The sequence below is a fragment of the Anabrus simplex genome, chromosome 8 (genome assembly GCF_040414725.1).
Source record: "Anabrus simplex isolate iqAnaSimp1 chromosome 8, ASM4041472v1, whole genome shotgun sequence".
NCBI lineage: Eukaryota > Metazoa > Arthropoda > Insecta > Orthoptera > Tettigoniidae > Anabrus > Anabrus simplex.
The window spans coordinates 124,875,664-124,903,594 of record NC_090272.1 but is presented as its reverse complement, the minus strand read 5'-3'; the positions used below and the strand labels follow the sequence as shown (position 1 = coordinate 124,903,594).

The 27,931-nt window shown below is 39.7% G+C and overlaps 1 protein-coding gene and 1 pseudogene across 3 annotated transcripts in view; one reads left to right on the top strand and one right to left on the bottom strand.

Annotated features, from left to right (window-relative positions):
* Positions 1-1,723: 1,723 nt before the first annotated feature.
* DppIII (dipeptidyl peptidase 3) overlaps positions 1,724-27,931 on the bottom strand; it is a 200,010-nt gene continuing 173,802 nt past the window's right edge. For all 3 annotated transcript variants that reach the window (XM_068228838.1, XM_067152443.2, XM_068228837.1), the window contains exons 14-15: positions 6,028-6,190; positions 1,724-2,024 (exon numbers count right to left, since the gene is read on the bottom strand). In XM_068228838.1, coding sequence (XP_068084939.1) covers positions 1,888-2,024; positions 6,028-6,190 — 300 coding nt within the window. In that variant the 3' untranslated portion in view covers positions 1,724-1,887. The remainder of the gene's footprint in view (positions 2,025-6,027; positions 6,191-27,931) is intronic.
* LOC136879080 (histone-lysine N-methyltransferase SETMAR-like) lies at positions 2,077-3,298 on the top strand (annotated as a pseudogene).

Genomic DNA, 27,931 nt, shown 5'->3' with positions numbered 1-27,931 from the left:
GTAGTGGCAAAAGATCTTCATAGGTCGACGCCATGAACAAATATCATTTTAAAAAAATATTCAGTCGAAGTTCATTCGTAATATGACAGTCTTTTATATTCCTGCTGTGCTGTAATCATGTAAAAAGACATTAAATTGATGGTAAATAACGACTTAAAAAGCTTGAACCAACATAAAATCTTGAGGGATGACTCGTTACAAAATTGATCTTGAGAGATGCAGCTTGTGTACAGTTGTGCTCCCAGCAGTCCAGTCAGCACAATGACTGTGCGTCGGGAGTTAAAAAGAATGGGGTACAATGGTCAAGCTGCTGCCCATAAGACAAACTTTTTTTTTTTGTCAGTGCTAAGTGACGCTTGAGGTGATATAAAGAGCGATGCCAGTGGACAGTGAATGACTGGAAACAAATGATTTGGAATAATGAATCACGCCATACTCTGTGGCAATCCGATGGAAGGGTTTGGGTTTGGCGAATGCCTGGAGAACGTTACATGCAATCATGTGTAGTGCCAAAAGTGAAGTACGGAGGAGCAGGTGTTATGGTATGGGGGTGTTTCTTGTGGTTAGGTTGTGGTCCCCTCATTGTGCTTAAAGAAATCTAACAATGTTATTGGCTTTATGTCTCACCAACTGCCTTTCATTTTATTTTTTTATGGTTTTGGGAGAACCAGAGGTGCCGGAATTTAATCATGCAGGACTTCTATTACATGGCATTAAATCTACAGACACGAGGCTGACGTATTTGAGCACCTTCAAATACCACCCGACTGAGCTAGGATCCAACTTGCCAAGTTGGGGTCAGAAGGGCAGCGTCTCAACCATCTGAGCCACTCAGCCTGGCCTAAGAAATCTCTGAATGTAGAAATGAACACATTTTAAACTATTGTGTGCAGCGTACAGAAGAGGACAAGTTCGACGACGATTATTGTTTGTATCAGCATGACAATGCACCCTGTCATAAAGTTGCATCTATGAGGCAATGGTTTGTGGACAATAACATTCCTGAAATGGACTGGCCTGCCCAGAGTCCCGACCTGAAACCAGTGGAACACCTTTGGAATGAGGTACAATGTCGACTTTGCTCCAGATCCCAGCATCCAGCATCACTACCTTCTCTGGTTTTGGCTCTTGAGGAAAAGAATGGGCTGGCATTCCTTCACAGTGTCCCCAGCAGAGTTAAAGGCATCATTAAGGCAAAGGGTGGATCCACCCCATATTAATGTCCAATAACAGGAAATGTCACATGGGTTAAGTCCAAGTGCAATTTCAGATAGGTGTCTGCAAACTTTGGGTCAGGTAGTGTACAAGAATCTAATGGTAAGTAATCATAATAATATCCTGCCATCCAACATACTATTCCAGCAGTTGAAAACTGTATGCCAATGTATAAAATATATTTAATAATAGTAAGAGAGGAGGAAGAGAGGAATAAGAGTGTAATAATGGAAATTACACTCATTGAGTTACTTGGCATATTCAAAGTATGGACAATGATGGCTGTATCATTATTCATGGCTTCAGCAGAACTGTCTTTAATTTGTAGATATACTTTGCTAGCTCTAAAGTGACTGATTCAAATAAGCCATAAATTGAACCTTGCTATTACAAAAAACAAGACCAGATTTGATAATTTTAGGATCCATGCACAACGATATTTCATGTATCACATGAAGGATTGAAGGAGGGGTGAGGTAAGTAAAATAGATTTTATTAAACTCATATATATATGTATGTGTGTGTATATATATACCAACAAAAGAGCAGTTAAAAAATTGCACAAACTAGCACAAAAAAGGTAGATCATCTACCAGTCAGAATATTTTACACAACAAATGCAGTTTATGTTACAGGTTTAAAAGCTATGGTTTGTCATTTTTGCAATGATCATTATTTAAAATACTTCTTGTCTTTTAGCCACAATTCTTCCAGAATGACATCTATATCAGATGAAGGAAAGCGGTCAATAAAGGATTGGATCAAACCTTCATGTGTAGCTTCATATGTCTTCAGAGTCACTTCACCATCTGTAAGGAGGCAAAAAAGAAGAGTATAGATATTACACTAATACAGGGTTATTCTAAATGATTGTCAGGGTTTCTTGAATATTTTTTTGAAAACGTGGAAAGTGTACCATTTTTATTGTTGCAGTAACGGTTAGACAAACTCTCAAAGTTTTGTACATAAGTTACATAAGTACATAAGTTACCACCAGATGACAGTAATAGCAGTGTTTAACAAAATGCCGGTTAGCAATACGGAGAAAGCTTTTTGTACTCTTGAATTTCATCAACACCGATCCGTTACCAGAGTCCAGTGCCATTTTCGGACAAAATACAGGAGGGAGCCTCCTTCCGACAACTCTATTCGCAGATGGTACGCACAATTTGTGGATACAGGTTGTTTGTGCAAAGGGAAACGCAGTGGGCGTCCCGCTATGTCAAAAGCGGCTGTGAATCGGATTAGGGGCGTTTATCTCCGTAGTCCTAAGAAATCAACTACGAGATGTAGCAGGGAACTGCAAGTTCCTCAAACCACAGTATGGCGTGTGTTACGAAGGCGCCTAAAGGTAAAGCCATATCGCCTACAATTGCGTCAAGCCCTAACAGCTAATGACAAAGCCCTACATTTCAACTTTTGCATGGCACTGCAGGAACGGATTGAAGAAGATGATGGTTTTCTTGACAGAGTAGTTTTCAGTGACGAAGCTACTTTTCATGTAAGTGGAAAGGTAAACAAACAAAACGTTCGCATTTGGGGTGCAGCGAACCGCCATTGTTATGTGGAACATGTGCGAAACTCTCCTAAAGTGAATGTGTTCTGTGCCGTTTCAAACACGAAGGTCTATGGCCCGTTCTTCTTCAAAGAACAGACAGTAAGAGGACTGACTTACCTGGACATGCTCACAGAATGGCTGTTACCCCAGTTGAGTGACGACAGGGATGATTACGTGCTGCAACAGGATGGTGCACCACCTCATTTCCACAGGGAGCTTAGAGCATTTTTAAACCAAGAACTACCACAACGATGGATGGGACGCGGAATGGAAGGTGATCTGATGCTCTTACCCTTTCCACCACGTTCACCAGATCTTATACCACGCGATTTCTTCCTATGGGGATATGTTAAAGATCAGATATTTGTTCCTCCTCTACCGGTGGATATTCAGGAAGTGAAGCAGCGCATCCAAGCCGCCTTCGAAAGCATCACCGCTGCTATGTTGACTCGTGTGTGGGAAGAGATGGACTATCGAGTAGATGTGTGTTGAGTGACACAAGGCGCACATATCGAGCATTTGTAATGTATGTCAAAATAACTTTATGAGTTACAGTATACAATAAAACAAGATTCATATTCCTACGTCAATTGCACTGTGAGTTATGAATTTTTGTAACCCCGATAATCATTTAGAATAACCCTGTATAAATACATGAAACATTTTCCTCGTAAGTCACATGTATACCATAAAAAAGAACAGCAACATTTTTATTTACTATCATGCCATGGCATCTTCTAACAGAAGTGTTTCTTATACCATATACAATATCTACCACTGTCTTTCAGATCAGAGCTCCATACATTCTCTTTATTCAAAGAAAGTAAAACAGAAGATGAGAACAAAATGAGTTAGCAACAAAAGAAATCCCCCCTAAAGAGAGTGCATGATTTTATTCACAGAAGCCCCAAGAGCTGAAGTAGGTCTTGTTTCCCTTTACTCACTCCAGATTTCTCTGACCCACTGAATGTGTATAATTCCCTCAATGAACCTATTACATTCTGACTCTGATGAATGTGCTGAGGAACAAAATAAAATGTTTATGAATAAATAACAATACAATCAACAGTTTTTAAGGAGAGGAGGGAAAGTGACTTCTTTAAGACCTCTGAGAAAAACAACCAAAGAAGAACTGTTAAATTTTAGGAAACATGTGGTTCAAGAAGAAAGACAGAAGATTACCAGGTAGACTGGAGGATAGCAGAACTAAAATATTATTTGTAACTTAAAAGCTTTTCAGTCTGTCAAACACGCAAGTTCAAATATAATATATAACACTATAACATACCTGTAAAAAAATACATACTATTAAACGAAGAATGGCATGTTTTATTCCAAAAGAACATCCTCAGATTCTATCAAATCATTTTAAACCATATGCATATATGTACAATATTGTTTATGCTGTGTAAACTAGTCAATGATTATGAACTGGTGTGATGTTATGAAAAAATGTGTACAAATAATGAATGAATTAGTCCTCTACTGTCAGTTTAGTAAATTCTGAAAATTTTCCAGTAAGTACTTATCTTAGTTGCTGTCGTCCGTTATCTTCCGCAACTGTGTCTGCTACAGAACATGAATCGAATCTGAGGATGTTCTTTTACAACAAAACATGTCATTCTTTGTTTTAATAGTGTGTATTTTTTACAGGTACATTTTAGTGTTACATTATGTGTGAACTTGTACGTTTGACAGACTGAAAAGCTTTGAAATTACATTTAACTAAGTCAACACTGGGAAGTATGTCTTTCTTCTTAACGAAGTACAGTAAAATCTTATCGTTTATAAACAAACAAAACCAGATGTGCAACAGCCCATTCATTATGAGTCTTGGCCTGCTAAGATGACTGTATGGCCCGCAGATATCAGTGTCACAGGGTCAGCATGACTATATCAACCGTATTGCTTGGACTTTCGCGACTGGGTCCGCTGCCATATATCTGGGAGCTTCTCGATTGGTCTCGCAAGGCTGAGTAAATTCTGTTCCAGTCTTCAGTCCAGAATTAAAAATCTTGAACTGGCCAGGAATTGAAACTGGGACCTCTGATTCAGAAGCAGCACAATGAGACTGGCTTCTTGTTTACATACTACTGGGGAAAAAAAGCGTGGCAAAAAAATTATGACCGAGCGAGATGGCCATGTGGTTAGGGTCGCATAGCTGTGAGTTTGCATTTGGAAGATAGTGGGTTCGAATCCCACAGTTGGCAGCACTGAAGATGGTTTTTCGTGGTTTCCCATCTTCACACCAGGCAAATGCTGGGGCTGTACCTTAACTAAGGCCATGGCCACTACCTTCCCAAACCTATATTTCCTTTCCTTGCATTACCGAAAACCTTCCAAGTGTTACTGCAACGTTAAACCAGTAGAGAGAGAGAAATATTATAGCTGTTACAACTGAGGAAACTTTAGGTGGTGATCATCAAGCAGTGGTTGGTAAGTTGAAGGGAAAGAATTTACCATTTGCTTCTTAACATGTTCATTTCCTGTTACACTGCTCGCCCAGCAAGAATAAAACTTCGACATCAACCTAGAAAAAGTATGTGGTACATCAGGAGAAGAATGAAAGAAAAAGAAACTATGGTGTAATGACAAAAGAAAAAGGTTAAGGAAAAGGAGAAACTGTGGAGTGAATGGAATGCATTCAAGACTGAAGAAATTAGGATGTACTGTACATTGAAAAAGAGAATATGAAAGAACAGGTTACTAAAGAAAAGGAGAAGAGCTGGAAACTGTTCACTTTGGAAATTAGAAATGTTCAAGGCAATGAAAAAATCTGTTATATAAAATTATAAAACACTCCAGATATGTGAAAGAGAAAAGAGTAATAATAACACCAGCCAAAATAATAGGCAGATGGAAATAATATTTTCTGGCTTGGTAAATATAAGAGCACGCAGAAATCAAACCAAAAAGAATATCCAGGCAATGAGAGAAGCTGCCATGGCTAAACGAAACAGGCAGTTAATTTATTAAAGTGATGAATACTGTGAGAATAGATGAAATTAAATAAATGCAAATGGACTTATGAAACTGTCAGTCATTAATCATTGCCCCAGAGAAGTGTGACAGGCCTTGGCAGCCGGCACAATTCCTAACCTCGCCACAAGTTGGGGGCTTCATTCATCCCATCCCTGACCCGGTCATTGACTGGAAAACAGGTTGCAGGTTTCCATTCATTCAGTTTTGTTTCTACTGGGCATCACAAGACATATGGCAAGTGTTACCTCTTATACAAAATTATATCTACATACCTTTCAAAACAGTGTTAGCTTGAACAATCATTTTTCTAGGTTGTTTCTTAGCTAATACTATGTCCCTCCATTTGGCCCATGGACATACACCATTCTCGGGAACTTCTGAATATGAATTATACATCATCTTGGCAGCTTCAATATCAGCGGTTGCTTTGTATACCTAAATTTAAAAAAAAAAATGTTATTTCAAAAGTGGAATAAACATAAACCCTCTCTCACTAGGTAGCTGAAGGACAGGAAAAATGGAAGGACGTTTTATGTGACTGCTGGTATCATAATCATAGCCACAAGACTATTTATTTGTTTGTGTCTTTAGCAGTGGCAACGTTAGGGCTGGTGGCCCTCCTTAAACTTTAACTTAAAGCATATAAATTGCAGAATAATAAAATAAATTTTATTATTCTATTATAAAATCAAAGATTACTAAGCTAAATAAAAGATTTGGAGAACATATAATGAAGAAAAAAGTAATGCTCAACAAACAAAATAAATTTTAAGCATAAAAGTAACAAGAAGAGAAAAATAATAAGTCATAATGAAAAACAACTAAAATACAAACCAAAAACATACACCAATATATAAACAGAACACAATACATAATAATGTAAGGGGGAAAAAGTATGGCAATTCACAGCGATGTTAATATTACTTTATCATCATCATCATTTCCTTTTATCCAGCTGTAGCCAGATAGGGGAAATATGGTACCTCCCTACTTTCTTCGGTCTTTCCACAACTCCTCCTCCAACATTGTGTCCCAGTCCAGGTTTCCTTCTATAATACTGCATTGGATTGTGTCCTTCCATCTCAATCGTGGTTGTCCATGGCCTCTCCTTCCTTGCATTTGCATTTCCATCACCTTTTTTCGCATTATTTCATCACTCATTCGCTTTATGTGCCCGAACCAACTTAGTCGGCTCTTCTCTATTCTATCATTAATTTTTTCCCGGATTTTCTCATTCCTTATTTTGTCTCTTATACTCTTCTGTATCATACTCCTCAAGAACATTTTGGCTGCCTGTATTTGACTCTCATCCTTCTTTGTCATTGTCCAAGTTTCTGCTGTGTAAGTTGTTATGGGTACGTAAAATATCTTGTACATAGTTTCCTTTGCTTCCATTGGCACATCTTTGTCCCATAACATGTTTCTTACACTATGATAGAAACAGCTTCCAGCTTGAATCCTCTTACTAATCCCAGCATCCAGTTGAGCATTCTCCATTAATTCACTCCATAGGTATTTGAACAGCTCCACTACTTCCAGGAGCTTGTCTGCAAGTCTAATCTGACCTTTCCCTTCTTTCTCCCCTCTAGTCAAACAAGAGTTTTACTCTTTTCCACACTTACACTATGTGATCAAAAGTATCCGGACACCTGGCTGAACATGACGTACAAGCTCATGGCACCCTCCATCTTTAATGCTGGAATTCAGTATGGTGTTGGCCCACCCTTAGCCTTGATGACAGCTTCCACTCTCGCAGGCATACGTTCAATCAGGTGCTGGAAGGTTGCTTGGGGAATGGCACCCCATTCTTCAAGGAGCGCTGCACTGAGAAGAGGTAGCGATGTCGGTCAGTGAGGCCTGGCACGAAGTCGGCATTCCAAAACATCCCAAAGGTGTTCTATAGGATTCAGATTGGGACTCTGTGCAAGCCAGTCCATTACAGGGATGTTATTATCGTAGAACTACTCCGCCACAGGCAGTGCATTATGAACAGGTGCTCGATCGTGTTGAAAGACGCAATCGCCATCCCCGAAGTGCTCATCAACAGTGGAAAACAAGAAGGTGCTTAAAACATAAATGTAGGCCTGTGCTGTGATAGTGCCATGCAAAACAACAAGGGGTCCATGCCCCCTCCATGAAAAGCACGGCCACACCATAACACCACCGCCTCCGAATTTTACTGTTGGCACTATACATGCTGGCAGATGATGTTCACTGGGCATTCGCCATACCCACACCCTGCCATCGGATCGCCACATTGTGTACCGCGATTCGTCACTCCACACAACGTTTTTCCACTGTTCAATCGTCCAATGTTTACGCTCCTTACACAAGCGAAGCATTGTTTGGCAATGAGCTGCGTGATGTGTGGCTTATGGGCAGCCGCTCGACCATGAAATCTAAGTTTTCTCACCTCCCACCAAACTGTCATAGTACTAGGAGTGGATCCTGATGCCGTTTGGAATTCCTGTGTGTCTGGATAGATGGCTGCCTATTACACCTGACGACCCTCTTCAACTGTTGGTGGTCTCTGTCAGTCAACAGACGAGGTCGGCCTGTACGTTTTTGTGCTGTATGTGTCTCTTCATGTTTCCACTTCACTATCACATCAGAAACAGTGGACCTAAGGATGTTTAGGAGTGTGGAAATCTTGCATACAGACTTCTGACACAAGTAACACCCAATCACCTGACCACGTTCGAAGTCCGTGAGTTCCGCGGAGCGCCCCATTCTGCTCTCTCGTGATGTCTAATGACTACTGAGGTCGCTGCTATGGAGTACCTAGCAGTAGGTGGCAGCACAATGCACCTAAGATGAAAAACGTATGTTTTTGGGGGTGTCCGGATACATTTGACCACATAGTGAATTTTCAATCCCCATTCTTCGATCTTCCCATTGACCACATCCAACTGTTCTTGAACATTCATGTCCTCTTCTCCCTAAATCACAATATCATCTGCAAATATCATGATGTTCATTTCTCTTCCTCCATATTTTGCATTTTGCTGTTCTCATGATGTCATCCATTACTATTGTAAACAGGATTGGCGACAGAACACTTCCCTGTCTCAGCCCACTAGTGATTTTGAACCAACTTGTCCTGCCAACATGTGTTTGCATGCAACTACAATATTCCTTATACATTGCCATGACCATGTTTATTAATCCCAGTCCAATTCCTTTTTGCATCAGACTTTCCCAAATGTTAGTCTTGGGCACACTGTCATATGGCTTTTCAATGTCAATGAATGTCATCACTATATCATTCCCATACTCCCATTGCTTTTCCATTAGTTGTCTCATAATGAAAATGGGCTCTATTGTTGACCTTCCACTTCAGAAACCAAACTGATTTTCCTGTATCTGATTTTCAACCCTCAACCTTATCCTACTTTCCAGTATCCTCTCCATTATCTTAGCAACATGGGATATCAGAGTAATTCCCCTGTAGTTCTTCAATACTTTCTTATGGCCTTTCTTGAAAATTGGGATGATTATTCCTTTTTGCTAATCCTCAGGGACCTCCTTATTCTCCTAGACAATCCTGAGAAGTAGATATGTCCACTGCAGGCCTACAGCTCCAGCTGCCTTTATCATCTACACTGAAATTTCATCTATTCCAGCAGTTTTTCCATTCTTCATCTTTCTTACTGCCATTTCAATTTCATTCATTGTAATTTCTTTATCCATTTCATCAACTAATTGCCTTTTCTCGTCATCCATCGAATGACCATCATTAGATCTCATGTTTAGCAACTTCTGAAAATACTCTCTCCATCTATTTCTTATTTCTTCTGGCTTTGTTAATATTATGGCGCCTTCATTCTTCACAAATCTGGTGTTTACTTGATCTCTCTTTTTGTTTCTTAAAATACCATACAGTAATTTCCTGCTGCCCTGCATATCATCTCTCAATTTCTGTGTGAATAAGGCCCAGCGTTTCCTCTTTTCTTCATCCACTACTTTTTTGGTCAAATTCTTTGCCTCCACATTTTTTCTTCTACTTTCTTCAGTATTAGATGTTTTCCATGCTTTCCACCCCATTTTCTTTTTCTTCACTTTAATCTTTACCCTCTCCTTCCACCAATGTGTCTCTTTGTCTTTCACATTTCCTGATGTTCTACCACATACCTTTTCTGCACATCCAACCAGTGCTTCCTTAAATCTTTTCCATTCATCTTCAACATTCCCCATCTCCATCCTGGGTACCAAGGGTATAACTTCCCTTTGAAATTCTTCTTGTATGCTTTTCTCCTTCGACTTCCATACTTTAATTCTTTTCTCTCTTCTTAATGTTTTTTTTTTTCTTTTCAATCTTTCCCACTTTCAATCTTCCTATCACAACTCTATGATCTCCACCAAAGGCTTCTTCAGGCATGGCTGTAATATCTGAAAGGTTCTTCCGGTGTTCTTTCTCTATGATTATATAATCAATCATGGTCTTTGTTCGTCTGTATCCTCAACCATACCTTGTAATCTTCTGACTGTTCTTCTCCCTAAACAAGGTGTTTCCAACAATCATTTGGTTCCTCATGCAAAAATCCACCAACAACTTGCCTTCTGGATTTACATTTCCATATCCGAAGAGCCCTACAACATCTTCCTATCCTTGTCTTTCTATTCCAACTTGTGCATTTAGATCTCCCATCAATAGCACTTCCTCTAAAAAGTCCTCTAGATGCTCATCTATGCAACCCGTTTGTGGGGTATGCAACGGAAACAGATCTTTCATGCCATTTTCGAACTGGAGTCACATCACCACCCTCCTATCGCTGATGCATTTTGTATATTCCACATATTCTGGGATTTATTTTCTAAATTAATGGCCACTCCATTTTTTGCCTCAGGACCTTCGCTGTAATACAGCCTGTATCCTTCTTTCAGAGGAATCTCTCCCGTACCCCTCTTCTTGTTCTCACACAGTCCAAGTATGGCTATATCTTTTTCTTTCATGAAGTCAACCAGTTCTGCCTTTCACTTCAGTGTCAGGACATTTACTGTCGCAATCTTGATGTAGTTTGGTGCTGGTGGCCCATTTCTCACAGTTCCCCCAGCACCCAAAGAGCTGAGCGTTGCTTTTAGCAGGGGACGCCCCCACCTTTTCCGAGGCACTATATCTGCTTTAGCCATTCAGGCTATTGTTATGATGGGCTCGCCACACCCAAACACTATAACAATAAAATGAGAACAACCTAATATTACTTATAAGAATTAACAGAATGCTTCAGTTGTATAGTAAAAATGATGTTACTAGCCTACCTACTACACTCACACAACCTATCATACATGTATCACCAGTCACACGAAACAGTCAGTGGTATTCAGCAGGTAATCTCTGCAGCTGGAAGTGAATTCCAAAGTCATGGCCCAGCCACAACAAAGGATCTATTGTTCACAGAAAAGTGGTTGATAGGAATTATAGCAATTATGGAATAAGGAAAAGAAATTAAATTTTGAAGAAGTGTATTTCAGGAGATTTTTCATTCAGAGTTTGATATGTCAATGTAAGTATATAAAATTTCCGTCGTCTGCTGCATTTCATGCAGAAAAGAGTTGTGTAGCTAGGAGCTATTTAAGCATCGTAACTCAAGCTAAAAGCAAACTGAAGACCCGAGTTTAACTATCATTGTTGCGGTTAAATAGTTTGTTCACAAGTTGCATCAACGAGGACAATTTTGCAATAATCAACTATTGGTAGTATCAAGGTTTGGAGAAGTCTTTTCTTTGTCTTGAGTAAAATGTCTTTATGTCACCTGAGAGGGTGTAGTGTTGCATACATTTTACTACATGTACTGCATTTCTTAGATCTGCAGACCAGTCAAGAGTTTCAGTCAGGGTCATACTTAGGTTCTTTACTGAATGGGATTATGGTTGCATTTAATTAGTATGAAGGAATAGTATGATTTTTATACATGGCATTAATAATTTCTGAGAACCTATTATAATGGTTTGAGTTGTTTTATAGCTGAGGACAAGAGAGTCTTCTCTGGCATACACACCCAGTTGCTGAAGGTCGATGTTAATACAGTAAAACCTGTCCTCAGAGGAAACCCAAGGGACCAGATTTCTTTTTTTTTCTTCCTGTATGCAGGATTCCGGTTCACAAAGGTGGTGAAAAAATTAAAAATCATAAATAAGTACATACCTCCGTTAGAAAATCCAGCAATAAATGTATATGATTAAATTCATATACATGATTACACTTAAATAGACTAGTTCATCAGTACTAACATATATCTGTTCTCGCTTAGAACTTCCTCATACTACACAGTAGTACAGTACATACAGTTATTTAATACACATTACAAGTTTTATAGAAATAAAACTAATAGTAATACTGTACGGTACTGTCATTTACTTCTTCCAGTAATCAGAATTGTGTGCTGGACACAACTATCCCTGGTAGCACGATTCTCAATTAAAATGCAGGCACGGCAAATAATGTTGAACAATTCTGCATCATTTTTCGCTATTGATAAACTTAACCATAACAGATATTTGTAGTATTTGTTCCTGTATTTGCTTGTCTAAGGATGTTAAAAACTATTTAAAATTGTATATGCTTGAATCCTCCTAGTCAATACACTTTTATCATTGAAAACCATTTATTCATCAAACATGTTTCAGAAACATAATACATTCTCTTCATCAGCAATTTTTAAAGTCCTACTTATTTCAGTTCATTTATAATTCTATTAATAAATTTTCTGAAGTATCCATTGTTATGAGCAATCTGGTGGATTATACTTATTTCTCTTTCATAATTCTTCTTAGACACACAAATATCAAAGAACAAAAACACTATAACACTTTCTTTTGTTTAGCCCAAAATTTAAAGAACTATTATATCATTAGTGGTATATTAGGAAAATTATTATTACATACAATTATAATATCTAGATCAAGGCCATCCAAACAGCGCTCCCCGAGCGCTAGCGCTCTGGCCACGCTCCAAGCCAGTGCTCCAAGCGCTTTGGGGAAGGTAGTGGTGGGAGAAGCTTGGCTGGCTGAGCGAGCAACCTGCCCGCCCCGCTGAAGAGAGCAGTCGATCCATCAGTCGTAGTCTAGTCTACAGTGACTATACATATAGTGTCACTGTAGTCTAGTCCAATGCGCTTTGTTGACAGCGTGTAACTAAATAACTAAATCAGTTTCGCAGTTGTCATGACTGAACATCAAACCAAAAAAAGGAGTGGTGAAGCAGCAGCCTTTAAAACAGAATGGGAAATTTCATTTTTCTGTACAGCTTATAAAGGACATGCCAAATTTTTAGTGTGCCACCGAGATTTAATGTGTTAAAAAAGCACAATTCAGAACAGCAATACAGTGCCAACCATAAGGATGATTACGGTGATTTGACAGACGCCAGTCACCAATCGAAGCTGGAAGAATTGAAAGAAAATTTCAAGCAGCACTGTTCTGTAAATATTATTGTTTTAATTTTTAAATGCTTGTTTACAAACAGGAATGAAGAAATGATTGAATTATCTGAAGAATACTAAAATTGTGACTTGCCGTATTTTTGTCTGACAGGTGATTGAGGTGAGTGAGTTGGTGGACCCATTTTACGAACAAGCTACAAATGTTCGCTGCGAACTGCCAAAGCTGGGAAACCCTTCACGGAAGGGAATGTAATCAAGGAGTGCCTAATGGATGTGGTGGCATGTATTTGTCCTATGGAGCTAGTTGAGAAATTTGATAAAATCTCTTTTTCTCCTCAAACTGTGGCTCGCAGAATAGACGATATGGAGAAGGCAGCAAATTTTGTATCCTTTTCCATCGCCCTCGACGAATCAACTGACATTCCGGACAAAGCTCAGCTCGTTATTTTCATTCGAGGGGTGGATGACGATCTTCGGGTTACCGAGGATTTCCTAGACTTGGTAGCTCTCAAAGACACCACTACCGGTTTCGATATTTTCCAAGCAGTGGAGGGTGTTTTTGAGTCAATGGGATTAAAATGGGAGCGGTTGACAAGTGTAACGACGGATGGAGCTCCTGCTTTACATGGTCTACGCACGGGGTTCCTCAGCTATGTAAAATTAAACATGGCTGAGAGCGGTAGTACCCTAATGGCGGCGATCCAGTGCTTTATACACCAGGAGGCAATCTGTGCAAAAGTCGTCAAGCTTAAAGACGTAATGGGAACAGTTGTGCAAATGGTAAATTTTCTTCACTCCCATGGACTCACGCACCGTCAATTCAAAGAGTACCGGGCGAGTTGGCCGTGCGGTTAGGTCACGCAGCTGTGAGCTCGCAATCGCGAGATAGTGGGTTCGAACCCCACTGTCGGCAGCCCTGAAGATGGTTTCTCGCGGTTTCCCATTTTCACACCAGGTAAATGCTGGGGTTGTACCTTAATTAAGGCCACGGCCGCTTCCTTCCCATTCCTGGGCCTTTCTTGTCCCATCGTCGCCATATGACCTATCTGTGTCGGTGCGACGTAAAGCAAGTAGGAAAAGAAAAAAAAAATCAGAGTTCTTGGATGACATGGAAGCGGAGTATCCGGATATCCCGTACCATGCAGAAGTAAGATGGCTGAGCAACGCGAAGTGCTTCATCGAGTTTTTTGCTTGCGGAATGCAATAGATACCCTTTCATGACATGAAAGGGTGGCCCGAGGTTCTTTTGCGTGATCCTAAGTGGGTGGCGGACTTGGCCCCTTTAAATGACTTTACTGCCCATCTGAATACTTTGAACACTTTGCTTCAGGGCGAAAAGCACATTATCTTCGATTTGGTGGAAAAAATTCAAGCGTTCAAAAGAAAATTAATTTTGTGGTAAAACCAGTTGCGTGCAAGGAACACAGGACATTTTCCATTGCTTGAAACAGTAAAATAAGGTGTCGACTTTGATGAGTATTTGCAGGTAATTCTCCAATTACAAGAAGAGTTTGAAAAGAGATTTTCAGATTACAGAACTCCACGCAGTGTTAGATGTATTTGTTCGACCATTTTCTCTTAGTGCAGACAGTGCTCCACAGCTATTTCAATTAGAGTTGCTTGAACTGCAGTGCAATGTTCGTCTTAAAGACCGCTTTCTAATGTCACGAAGTTTAGAAGAATTTTACAGCGGTTTTCCGCAAGAAGAATATCCCCTTTTGTATAAACATGCATGTAAAGTTCTGTCAATGTTCGGCTCAACGTACATTTGTAAGCATTTCTTTTCGGTTCTTAAGCTTAACAAAAGTAAACATCGTGCAACGATAAGCGATAGAAACTTGCGCAATTGTTTAAGAATAGCTGTGTCCAGAAATATTGTAGGCCTACTCAATTTGGAGATGATTGTTTGCTCCAAAAGTAAAAGCTCGTAAAAACGACTGACCAAAAGTCACTCAATGTCTGTACTATCTGTTCATATTGGTAAAACGTTGTTGAATTTTCCTCTCAGATATGTTCAAATTTCAGTTTTGAATAAATCACATTACTGTATTCTTTACTTAGCACTTGATTTCGTTTCCTGCATATTGCATACGTCAGAGTACCTTTCGATTTGTAGATGCGGTATATTTTTACGGCAAAACAGCCCTATCAATATTATGTTAACAAACCCACAAAAGCCGTCGGACGCACGACTGTACGTATGTATCTGGTCAGCGCGGTCCGAACATCGTCCGTCTCAGGTCTCCTCACTGCCATACTGTAGTGGTGGTAGGGGAAGGAGCGCTAGTCTGACTGCCCAGTGCTCCCCGAGCGCGCTCTCGGAGCGCAATGGCTGGATGGCCCTGATCTAGATGATGTTGAGTGAGAATGGTAGGGCATGTCGGTTTCACATTATATAAACCTTCTTCTTCAGAGACCTTGTTCTCATCATCATTTGCCATCAATTTCTGTTTTCTTCCCTGGGAGGCGTTGGGTGATGAACTCTTCGATGTTTTCTAATGCCGCCTCTGACTCAACTTCTAGATCAGTGGTATTCAAAGCGTGGTACGCGGAGTCATCTCAAGAGGTACGCAAATTTATAGTAGCTTCTAACCGTTTTCAGTGAGCAGTTCAAAAATGAGTTAAGCCGGCTCATTTTTAATAAAATCTTGTTTTGATTTAGTGGTTTTGTCTACCACTACACAAAGTCCCCTTTCAGAACTATTCACTCTAAAATATATGTCAGTTCGTACCTCCCACTGACTAGGTGTGTAAAAATGCTTACTTATGCTGTATTTTTTTGTTTTGTTTCAAAATTCACTTATTCACTTCAATTTTTTTTCAGTAGCAATGTATATAGTACAATAGTAATTGCTGCATTAATAATTATACTCGTGTATACATACGTTGTTGCTAGTTGATGAAAATCTCATAATTCCACTCATAAGAAAACTTTCTCCAACTGTCTTGTGAAGGCTTGCTATGTTGCCTGAGAAGGGGACTGGAAGACTCCAATGGTTGAATAATTAAGCTATTGTTAAGTAATGAAAATGCCAAGAACAGTTCTCTGGCCATTGCTGACCGCTTGGTTTTGGTTTCTTCTGTAAACTTTACTCCAAAGAAGTTACAAGATTTCCTTTGCCCAGCAATGATATGTACAATACATTATTGTTATAATTGGGAAACAAGATGGTGTAGCAGTTTAGCTGCTTGTCTGTCATCCCGACAACCATGACTGATTCCTGGTGTTGCTGAGGTGGGATTTTCAGTTGAAAATCTCGTGGTGTTAGGAAGGGCATGTGACCTTAAATCACTGGCCACAACTCTTTCATGCCTCAGTGTGTGCAGGGACCGTGAGCAAGCGGGATAAGCTGCGGATGATGATTATAGTTAATAATATTTGGCATCCAACAACGATTGTTTGTTATTTCTGGTATAATCGTAATATACTACTACTTCAGGAGTACCAAGGTAAAACAATTGGATTTTGGGGGTACACCAACCAAAAAGTTTTAATACCACTGTTCTAAACCAATGGTCGTGTAATCTTCTACACTGGCATTACCATAACTACACTGTTGAATTTGTTGTAGCACATGAGTATTTTCGTTTATTATGGTTCATTCATCGGGGTGTGAGACAAACTTAGCTTTGTGAAAGCACTGATATACCATATTTGGCAACACTCCTCTCACTGCTTCTGCGATCTAAATTACAGCATCGAGCAAAGAGACAGACTCCGACAGTTCGGTGGCAAAGGCAGCTGATTCCATGTTTGCAAACAATAATGCCATTATCAGTTTTCTGCAATTAATCTTAAAACAATTAATGATGGCGTGGTCTACTGGCTGAGTTACACTAGAAATATTCGAAAGGAACCAAACAAGTTTAAGGTTAGAAAGCTGTATTGCACGTAGCGTTAACGGGAAATAGAATGACGTTTCTGTTTTGCTGCTTCATTCTCAAGTTGAATTACACCAACCATTCTTCCGTTAGGTGTTATGCTATCCATGCCCTCTTACTGGATCTCCATTTAACAGGTATACTCTTTAAATCAATGTTTTTAAAGCATCAGTGTTTTGCTGATTTTCAAGTTCTCCAGAAAGAAAATCACATAAAAACCTGCCAATCTCTCTTTGGAAAGCTCCCCTGCTGTGCATCTTTCCCTTTTCAGAGATAAGTTTAGCTAGGTAGTACTTGGAAAAAAGTCATAGCTATGTTCCGGGATTCATAGCCTTTAATAAGAGAGCCAATTGTTGAAGTCCAATCTGCCAGTGTTTCCTCAACAGCTGTCTCCAGTCTCTCCACAGTCCTCCTTCAACATTATCTGATGGTCTTCTTTAAAAAATTTCCAGCCACCCACTGGAAACAATAAAATCTTCCCTTCTGAGCTTTGAGCTTTTCTGCAACTTCTCTTGCATGGTGTTGATGGTGTTGTAGCATTGTCCCTGATATGGGCAAATTTCTTGCTCTTGCACTAACAAACCATTCCCAAATAATTTTGTTTATTTCCTCATTCCCAGTAACACTGAGTTTTTGTTTCACTGCTCTGTTTCCCAATAACCACTCTTCATTTAGTTCTGCCTTTTTCTTAAGAATGTTGTAGACTTGCATTTTTTCAATTTTAAACTTTGCTACAATCTGCTAACATACAATTTGTCTTTCTCACTAGCTTCTAAAATCTTAATTTTTGTTTTAAAATGTAAAACCATGCATTTCTTTCCTTCCATCACTTTTATAAAGCCCGGTCTCCAGATCAGCAGTACTCATTATACTGAAGATAACTACATCGAAATAATCACCGTGGAGCTAAGCAACATGACCATTACATCTGTGTACAAGCCTCCACATGAAAAGTTTCTTTCTCGCCACCTGCAAATTTTGGTAAACACACAAAATCAATAGTAATCGGTGACATTAACAGCCTTAGTCACGTTTGGGGATATGCTCAAGAAGATGAGAATGGAGAGATCGTCATTTCATGGGCTGAAACTCAGGAGCTTTCCCTTATTCACGACAGTAAGCTTCCCTCCTCTTTCAGCAGTGGAAGATGGCACTGAGGGTATAACCCATATCTTCTCTTTGTGAGCAACTGATTTGTGCAGCAATGTTCTGAAGAAATGGGCTCACCAATCCCAAGAACACAACACTGGCCACTAATATGTCACCTCTCTTCATCCATAAGACCACACAAAGTTCGGTTCAGATGGAGATATAACATTCAAAAGGTTTTCCAGTATGTTGGATGAGAGGATAAAAACTGTCTCTCCTATACGAAGATTATGACAAATTAATTGATATTGTGAAATTCTGTTCATGGGCATCAATTCCCAGAGGCTGCTGGACATGCTACCTTCAAGGTATAACTCGTGAAAAAACTGCTCTGCTGCACGATTACTGCAGGCTTCACAAAGAAGACCCATTTAGTGAGCAAACTATTGTAAAACAGCACAAAGTGTTCTTTCCTCTATCTCCCAAGCAAAGAAGGAGACGTGGATGAAGTTGATGTCTGAAGTTGATATGGGTACGAGCAGTCAAGAAGCTTGGAGACTTTTAAGACACTTGAGCAATGTTCCTACTCAAGCTAAAACACATGCCAATAAGTGCAGATCAAATAGCACACCAGCTTTTTCTTAATGGAAAACCAAAACTTTCCATGAAAATAGGGAAGAATAAGAACAAAGAGTTATCTAAGTATTTCACACTAACTGAACTGGAATTAGCTCTCAGTAAGTGTAAAACTGGGAAGTCAGCAGGACTTGCTGACCTTCGAATGGAACAAATTAAGAACTTTGGTCCTACTGTGAAGTGTTGGTTGGTAGAACTTGTGAACAACAGTGTTCAGTCTTCCATGATACCTAAAATGTGGAGGATGGCTAGGGTCACAGCCATTCTAAAACCAGGCAAAGATAAAAATCACCCTATAAGTTACAGACTAATCTCCTTACTGTGTCATCTTTTTAAGATTCTGGAGAGACTTAACCTCAATAGGTTGACTGATAAAATCGAGCCACTTCTGATTCCACAGCAAGCTGGTTTCAGGAGTGGGAAAAGCTGCACATCGCAAGTGTTAAAATTAAGTGAACGCATAGAAGATGGTTTTGAAAGCCGGAAAATCATAGGAGCTGCATTTATAGATCTTTCGGCAGCATATGATACTGTTAATCACCGAATTCTCCTAGAAAAGGTATACAGCGTGACAAAGGACTTTCATCTGACTTGTGCTATTAGAAACCTACTTCAAAATCAAAGTTTCTTCGTTGAGTTTCAGGGGAAAAGAAGCAGGTGGAGGATACAGAAGAAAGGACTACTTCAGGGAAGCGTGTTGGCACCAATGCTTTTCAATATTTACACCAATGATCAGCCTCTTCCCGCTGGGATGAATAGTTTCATCTATGCTGATGATTGTGTCCTCACTTCTCAGGGGGATAACTTTGAGACGATTGAACAAACATTGTCCAAAGCTCTAGACACTCTCGCTGGCTATTACAAGAAGAATCAACTAACACCAAACCCAACTAAGACGCAAACCTGTGTTTTCCATCTAAACAAGAGAAGCTTCCTGAATTCTGAAGGTCACTTGGGAAGGCATAGCATTACAACACTGTCCTACCCCGAAGTACCTCGGAGTCACTCTGGATTGTGCCTTAGCCTACAGAAAACATTGTTTGAACATCAAGCAGAAAGTGGGTGCTAGAAACAATATTGTGCAGAAGCTAAATGGAACATCTTGGGGACCACAACCACACACAGTGAGGACATCTGCCCTTTCGCTCTGCTATTCCGCAGCTGAATACGCATGCCCGGTGTAGTACAAATCTTGCCATGCCAAAGCAGTTAATGTAGCACTCAATGAGACTTGCCGCATTATTACTGGATGTTTGAGACCTACACCTTTGGAAAAAGTGTATTGCTTTGCAGGGATAGCACCTCCCAATATCCGCCGTGAAGTGGCAGCCAAGAAAGAAAAAAGAGAGACGACGACATCTGAAGCCCACCCTTTGTTTGGATATGAGCCACCACGCCAGCGCCTTAAGTCTAGGAAAAGCTTCTTGAGAGTAACCGAAACACTTGAAGGAACAGAGCAGCAAGCAAGAATTCAAGAATGGCGCGCCAGAAGTCAACATACGAGTATCAGTCAATGGATGACCCGAAAAGAGGAACTCCCTCCTGGCCATGTTACAGATTGGGTGAATTGGAGAGCACTGAATAGACTGTGCTCTGGTGTTACGTGGTGCAGGGTCAACCAGAAGAAATGTGGTTTCAAAGTGGACAGTACTTTTTGTGTATGTGGAGAAGAGCAGACCACAGCCCATTTGCTGCAATGTAGTTCATACCCATTCCATTGCACAACAGAAGACCTGGTTAAAGCGAAGCCAAATGCACTTGATGTCGCAAGGTTTTGGGCTCACGTAGTTTAATGTGGCTCTTTGTCACTGAAGAATTTATATTATGTTTTATGTTCTTTCCTCATATTTAATTTAAAACTTATATATGCTTCTGACACAATATAAATAAACTTTTATAATCACTGTAACTACAGCACAAAGTTCTGCAACTGCTAACTGCAATCACGCTAAATCTGTGGCCTTCCTAGGAAACTGCACTGCGTCATTAAGCAGGTGGTGTTTCCAACCTGCTAACTTCCTGCGTTCCGTTAGTCAACAACTCATAAAGGTTTATGTTCTTTCCTCATATATAATTTAAAACTTATATATGCTTCTGACACAATATAAATAAACTTTTATAATCACTGTAACTACAGCACAAAGTTCTGCAACTGCAACTTGAAGTTCCTGCTTCAAGTTTCGGTCTTTCCCCGCATTCCTACAATAAAGGATGTCCAAACCACAACCAGACGTCCAGGATCATTTCCTGGCAGAATGCTCATTCGGCCATCACAAATCCTTTCGGAATACACCTGTACTGAAAATGCTTAGGAGGAAAATTTACATATTTTTCCATTATAGTCGCAAAATTTCCTTCTGTTTCCAAGTCAGACAGGTTCCACTAAATACAGGCAAACTTACATGAATATTAAATCATAATTCACGGGACTGAGAAAATTTTCCGATATGGACAGTTTTCCAGTTCATAAAGGTTCTGCTAAAGGTAAGTTTTACTGTATCTCTTATTATGTTCAATATATTTTTGGTATCTACGTGGCAGTAAATTTGGAGGTCATCGGCATAATAGAGATGATATATATTATATTTTATTACAGAGGAGATGATATTAATATAAAGAGCAAACAGGAGGACAAAGGACAGAACCATGTGCAGTTCCTGCCTTCACCGAGTCTCCAGTGTGATGTAATACCATGAGCTATAACACGTTTCTTATGATCTGTACGGCATGCAGTGAAAAGATTTAAAGCCTCAGTACCGAAAAATGATTCAAATTTTTTAACAATGTCTGTATATTTATTGTGTCAAAAGCTCCGCTGAAGTCAAAAAGTGTGAGTATAGTCACTTGTCTTTCATCCACTGCTTGTCTGATGTTCTTAGTCACTTTGAGTAAGGCAGCTGCTGTGATATGGCCCTTCTCGAAGCCAGACTACAGTGGGTCCAGAAGGGAGTGGGAGCGAAACAATTTCAGTATTTGAACATATACTAACCATTCTACTGTAGTGCTTCAGAGACGGCAGGGAGAACAGAAATGGAACAGTAATCAGATAGGAGTTTCAAACCTGGGTTTATGGAAGTGGGATTACATTCAAATTGTTGGTAGTGTGCCATTCTTCCAACAATAATTAAAAATATGGGTGAGAATGGGGAGAATAGCACCAATAATATTGTATAAAATTGGTAGTTTCAACAGCATATTTTATAAACTATCATTTAATTGAAACATATTCACAGCAACATTAAATTATTGCATTTAATGCAAGAAGGGCACTTAAGAAATATTCAAAATATGTCTACCAGAGATAGTTACCAACAGAGGTATGTATATTACTATGAAGAAGACTATACTACTACTACTACTACTACTACTACTACTACATTCTTCTCCTTTATCTAGTTTTTATTATATGTTTATTTTCTGAGTTCATGGTTAAGTTCCAATACTTCCCACGATAACTTATTTCATTTTTACCCTTACAAGATCATATTGTTAAGTCCCCAGACCAGACATATTTTTCAAAAATTATGATTTACCACAAAATTAAAATTAAGTTTTCTATTGATAATATAACACACTGCAATGACTGTGCCATGTGCACATCATTGTATTCATCAAAGTTCAGCATTAAGTTGTTTTGGTACAATAATTTATGACTTTTTAAAAAGTTACAAATTTCACTGAATAGAATTGAAGGGGGACTGCTTATATTAATTCACAATTTTGCAACTGAACATTCTCTTGTTGTACTTCTTCTTAAAACAATAATCATAACCACCAACACTCACTGAAACCTTTCCTCACACCGGTATTGTGTGTTTCCACTCCGGTGACGATGACTCCATACTCTGCGGCATACTACCTACTAGATCCTCGATCATTTCCTGGGGGGTTGGGCACCCACTTTTCCAATAGTGCTGGTCTCACTTCATTCAGGATATAACGATTTTGATTTCAGACATTATGTGCAAGCATATGCAGTTGAGTTCTGAGCTATGTGGTGGTCAGTGTAGGGTTTGTATCCCAACGTCGTGAAGGAATCCCCACACATGAGCGACATGGGGCCTGGCGTTATCGTGCATCAGTGTTAAGTAATCACCAAGAAATGGAGCAAAGGGGATTACATGCTCTGTTACCATCTCCTCATATCAGTGTATCAGTGTGCATTCATAGCACCTCCATCAATAATGACAAGTTCTGTTTGCATGGCAAAGCTGATACTACCCCAAACTATGATGGAGCCACCTCCTAAAGGTCTTTTCTCTGCAATACCACAGTCTCTCTCTCTCTCTACCAACAGGTGACTGGAGACAAAATCGTAACTCATCTGTGAAGAGCACCACTGACCACTGGCCCACAGTACCGTTTTGGCAGTGACATGCAAATTCTAGATCTTATAGAAATTGATTTCCATTGGGAACCTGAAATATTTGTCCCAAATGAGTAAATTTATAATACTAATATAGTTGATCCGTTATTTTTGAAAAGGAGACAAAGTCTCTCATAGTGCATCGGCACTGCTGATGGCTCCAAGTAGCTTATGCAATGGCCTCCATGGTATGCACTAGCCATACGTCTTGGTAGGTGTGCTATTCACCAACTGATGAGCCGAAACGCCGGCAACGACGAATGAGTTAGCTGGAAAATTTATAATGTCCAATAACGGACCAACTATATTGGTATCATGCAATTTCTAATCACTCTGCTTGGTGCTGGGAAGTAAGCTGCTCCCCACAGACAAGTCTTCTTGACCTTAGAATGACCTGCAGTCCTCTCAGTTAAAGTGATATTTCTTACTGCCTTGAGACAATTTCTTGCCTGGTCCGTGGTAGTGTGGCAATCTCGCAAGACCTGAAGAAGGACCAGGAATCTGTCACCCTGGCAGCTGTACACCTCTGACGGTCCGATTCACTCATCTCCGATAGGTACTGAGTTCACGGAATCATCTTGGAGCATGCTTAACTCTTCCAAATGATGCACCAATCACAGTAGCAGCATAATGAATGCTTTGTCCACTCTCGATTAACGTCATAGCTCTCCCAGTGTCTTCTCTGCTAAGTGGCATCTTGGCCGTGCCGTTACGGACGCGCGGCTGTGAGCTTGCATCCGAGAGATAGTGGGTTAGAATCCCACTGTTGGCAGCCCTGAAAATGGTTTCCCGTGGTTTCCCATTTCCACACCAGGCAAATGCTGGGGCTGTACCTTAATTAAGGCCACGGCCGCTTCCTACCAACTCCTAGGCCTTTCCTATCCCATCGTCGCCATAAGACCTATCTGTGTCGGTGCAACGTAAAGAAAGAAAAAAAAAAAAAAAAACTGAAGGAAATTTTCTTACTTATGGAAAAAAAAAAATTACATATTTATAATCCTTCAATAGTTTCTGTTCAGGTATCAAAACATGTTTTTAAAACTTAGGGTTGAAATGAGGCTTGAGTAAGTGGAAAGGATGGTAACTGAACTTCACTGTCATACAGCAGCAGGAACATATGAAATCAGGCCTGGCATGGATTAAATTGCTTCATAGAGTAAAAAGACTAGGATGGAATGAGAACAAAAGCAGTAATTGCACCTATCAATAAGCAAAGGAACAGAAAGGATTTCAACAATTATGGAGGTATTTATAATTTATCAGTGTACCAGGCAAGGAGTCCACTGGCGTTTTGGAAGGAAAGGTGTGCTCAATAGTGGAGAGTAAGTTGGATAAAAGCCTATATGTTTTCAGACTACAGAGGGGCTGTCAGGATCAGATTGCACAAGGTAACTGAAAAGGCTACAAGAGGAATACACAGTTGTATTAATGTTTCATAGATCTAGAGAAGGCATATGACAAAGCACCGAGGGAAAAGATGTTAGCTGTACTGAGAAGTTAGGGGATTAAGGGTAGCCTTTATTATTATTTTTTTTGTTTTGTTTGCTATTTGCTTTACGTCGCACCGACAGAGATATGTCTTATGGCGACGATGCAATAGGAAAGGCCTGAGAAGTGGAAGGAAGCGGCCGTGGCCTTAATTAAGGTACAGCCCCGGCATTTGCCTGGTGTGAAAATGGGAAACCACAGAAAGCCATCTTCAGGGCTGCTGACAGTGGGGCTCGAACCCACTATCTCCCGATTACTAGATACTGGCCGCACTTAAGCGACTGCAGCTATCGAGCTCGGTAAGGGTAGCTTATTAAAAACAATCCAGGACCAGGAATCTGTCATTGATGGCAGAATGAGTTCTTGGTTCAAGGTATTTGCAGGGGTTAATAATCTTCCACCTTTGTTGTTCATAGTTTATATGGTTTATCTACTGTAAGTTATGAAGAGGCAGGGAGGGATTCAGTTAGGTGGAAATGTAGTAAGCAGTTTGACCTAAGCCAAGAATATAGTTTTAATGGCAGACTATGATGAAAGCCTGCAGTCTTATATCTTGGAAATTAAAAATGGGGGCAGTGAGTATGATATGAAAATTGGCTTTTCCAAGACTAAAGTGATGTCAGTAGGTAAGAAACATAAGAGGACTGAATATCAGGTTAGGAATACAAAACTAGTACAATAAGCGAGATTGGACTCAAGATGCAGCAAAGCTAAAGCAGTGAGCTTGCAGTTGCAATCAACAGTATTCTGTTGAAAGAAGTCAGTTCCTGGACAAAACTGTCTTTACACCAGTTTGTTTTCAGACCAACTTTACTGTACAAGAGTGAAAATGGGTGGACTCATGATATCCACAGAAGTGACAGACATGAAAGTAGCAAGAAAAATCGCTGGTACAAACAGGTGGGTTCAATGGCAGGAAGGTACTCGGAATGAGGAGATAAAGTAGACTCAGTTTCTAATGATTTGAACAAGGAGGTATGGAATTAAACGAGGCTACAGAGCTAGTTACAAATAGTGGATTGTGGAGGCATTTAGTAAATACACAGAGGCTTGCAGACTGAACTCTGAAAGGAATAACAGTCTATAATGAAGATGTACATAGGATTGAAAAGTAGCTCATGAAGTGACATTTATGATCTTTTACTGTATCTCAATCCTTTATCTGTAAAATATTTGAATATATGTTTCTTAGCTCATAAAACCTCCCTACATGGAAACCACCTTTGAATGGTGGTCTTTTCATCAGCCAGTGTATATGGTAAAGATTATACTTTTCTAAGAAACCATATGCCAGTTCCAAGAGCCTGAGTGTGAGTACAGAGCCTGCTCTAGAACTGATCTTGAACTACTGTTGGTTCTGTTAAATTAATTTTTGTTAAGTACTTAATGATGATGCTGCTAGTTAAAGATCTCTTGAACTGTTTAGTAAGAATATGCAAGAGAGTAAAAGACAGAAAGTGCATTAAGATTGTGTACAAGCTGAAGACATTGTGAAGGAAAGTGGGAAGTTGATACTGCCAGAGGTTCATATAATACTTTGTACATATTAATTTTATTGTGGTGAAAGCTACAAAATGGGTGCACATGTATTCCATATTCTCCAGGAGAAAGAGTACACAGATTCAAGGTCTGAAATGGAAAATCACTTACTGTGATGATCATGGCAGAATTTAACTACTACAACACCTCTGGGCCCAGATAATTGTGTACCCCACTTCCCCAAACTTGATAAGCCAATATTGTAATTACTCATCATCATCATCATCATCATCATTTCCCAACTCCAGTTTCCCGGGTGTGGTGTACAAGTGCTCGCCTTCTCCTGTCTTCATACATCTTCTGTTCCAGTACATCCTCCCATTTTTGCCCTCTCTCCTCCACATCTGATCTTACAGTCTCTATCCAGCATTTTCTTGGTCTTCCCTGTGGTCTTCTTCCTATGTGATTAAGGTCAAAATATTCTCTGGCAGGTCTTTCCCTGTTCATTCTCATTATGTGCCCATACCACTGAAGTCTGTGTTTCTTTATGACACTGGTAACAGAACCCTCGATACCAGCTACTTTCCTATTCACTTCATTTCTGATCTTGCATTTTCTGGTAGTTTGGTTCATGGTTCTAATGAATCTCATTTCAGTTGCTTGGATTCTACTGAGGTCTTTGTTTAGTAGGGTACATGCCTAAACCGTACGTGAGGATTGGAATGAAGTAAGTGTGGTACATGATTGTTTTCACTTTTTGTGGTATTTTGCAGTCCCAGAGAAGATTTCTGACTTTACTGTAGAGTTTTGATGCTTTCTGTGTCCTGCTGAGTATTTCCTGCCTAACAGTGTTGTCTTTCGAGGTTGTGCTTCTGAGGTACTTGAAGTGGAAAGCTGATTCAATTTTTGCTCCTTCCAGAAATATATTTGAGCTTGTTCCTTCCCTGTTGATGGTCATTTCCACTGTCTGTTTTGCCCATCTTCAGTCCAAAATTTTTGAATGTATTGTTCCATTCGTTAAGTTTCTCCTGAACTTCAGCTCCTGTCTCTCCCCATAAAAGCACATCATCAACAAATACCAGGGCATTTGGTTCACTGCCCATTTTCTTGATAGATTTTATGACCTCGCCCATTACTATTACCAACAGGAGTGGTGACAGGGCACTTCCTTGTTGGACACCTCTCTTTGTTTCAAACCATTTTGATCGTCCGTTGCCTATCTGGACACAGCTGTACCACTTCTGGTATAGCATCTTGACTTTGTCAATTAAGTACTTTGGCATCTTTAGGTCTTCCAGACATTCCCATATTTTGTTTCAAGGAACACTATCATATGCTTTTTCAATGTCCTTAAATGCAATCACAAGATTTCTTCCATATTCCCAGTACTTTTCTGTCAGCATTTTTACTGCAAAGATAAGATCCACGTACTTTGACCTTTCCTGAACCCGTGTTGTTCTTCCTCAAGCAAAGGTTCCACTATCATCCTAAGTCTCATTTCTATGATCTTTTCCAGCAGCTTCAGTGTGCATGACAACAGCGTGATACCTCTGTAATTTCCACATTTCTGTTGGTTGCCCTTTTTGAACAGTGGGATGATGACTCCTTTACTCAATCTTCTGAGATTTTGTAATTAGTACTATTTTTATATAATAATATAAGATTTAAACCAAAAATAGATAAACATACAATGAAAAGGGCATTGACAGATGAAGAATAACAGAAAAGATCAGAACAAATGAAAAGCTGCTGGGCAAATTGAAAGAACACTTATCAAAGAAGATGAACAGAAAATTATTGATTAAAGTGGTCTAATGAGGCCGTAAAAGAAGAAGAAAATAATATAGTAGAATG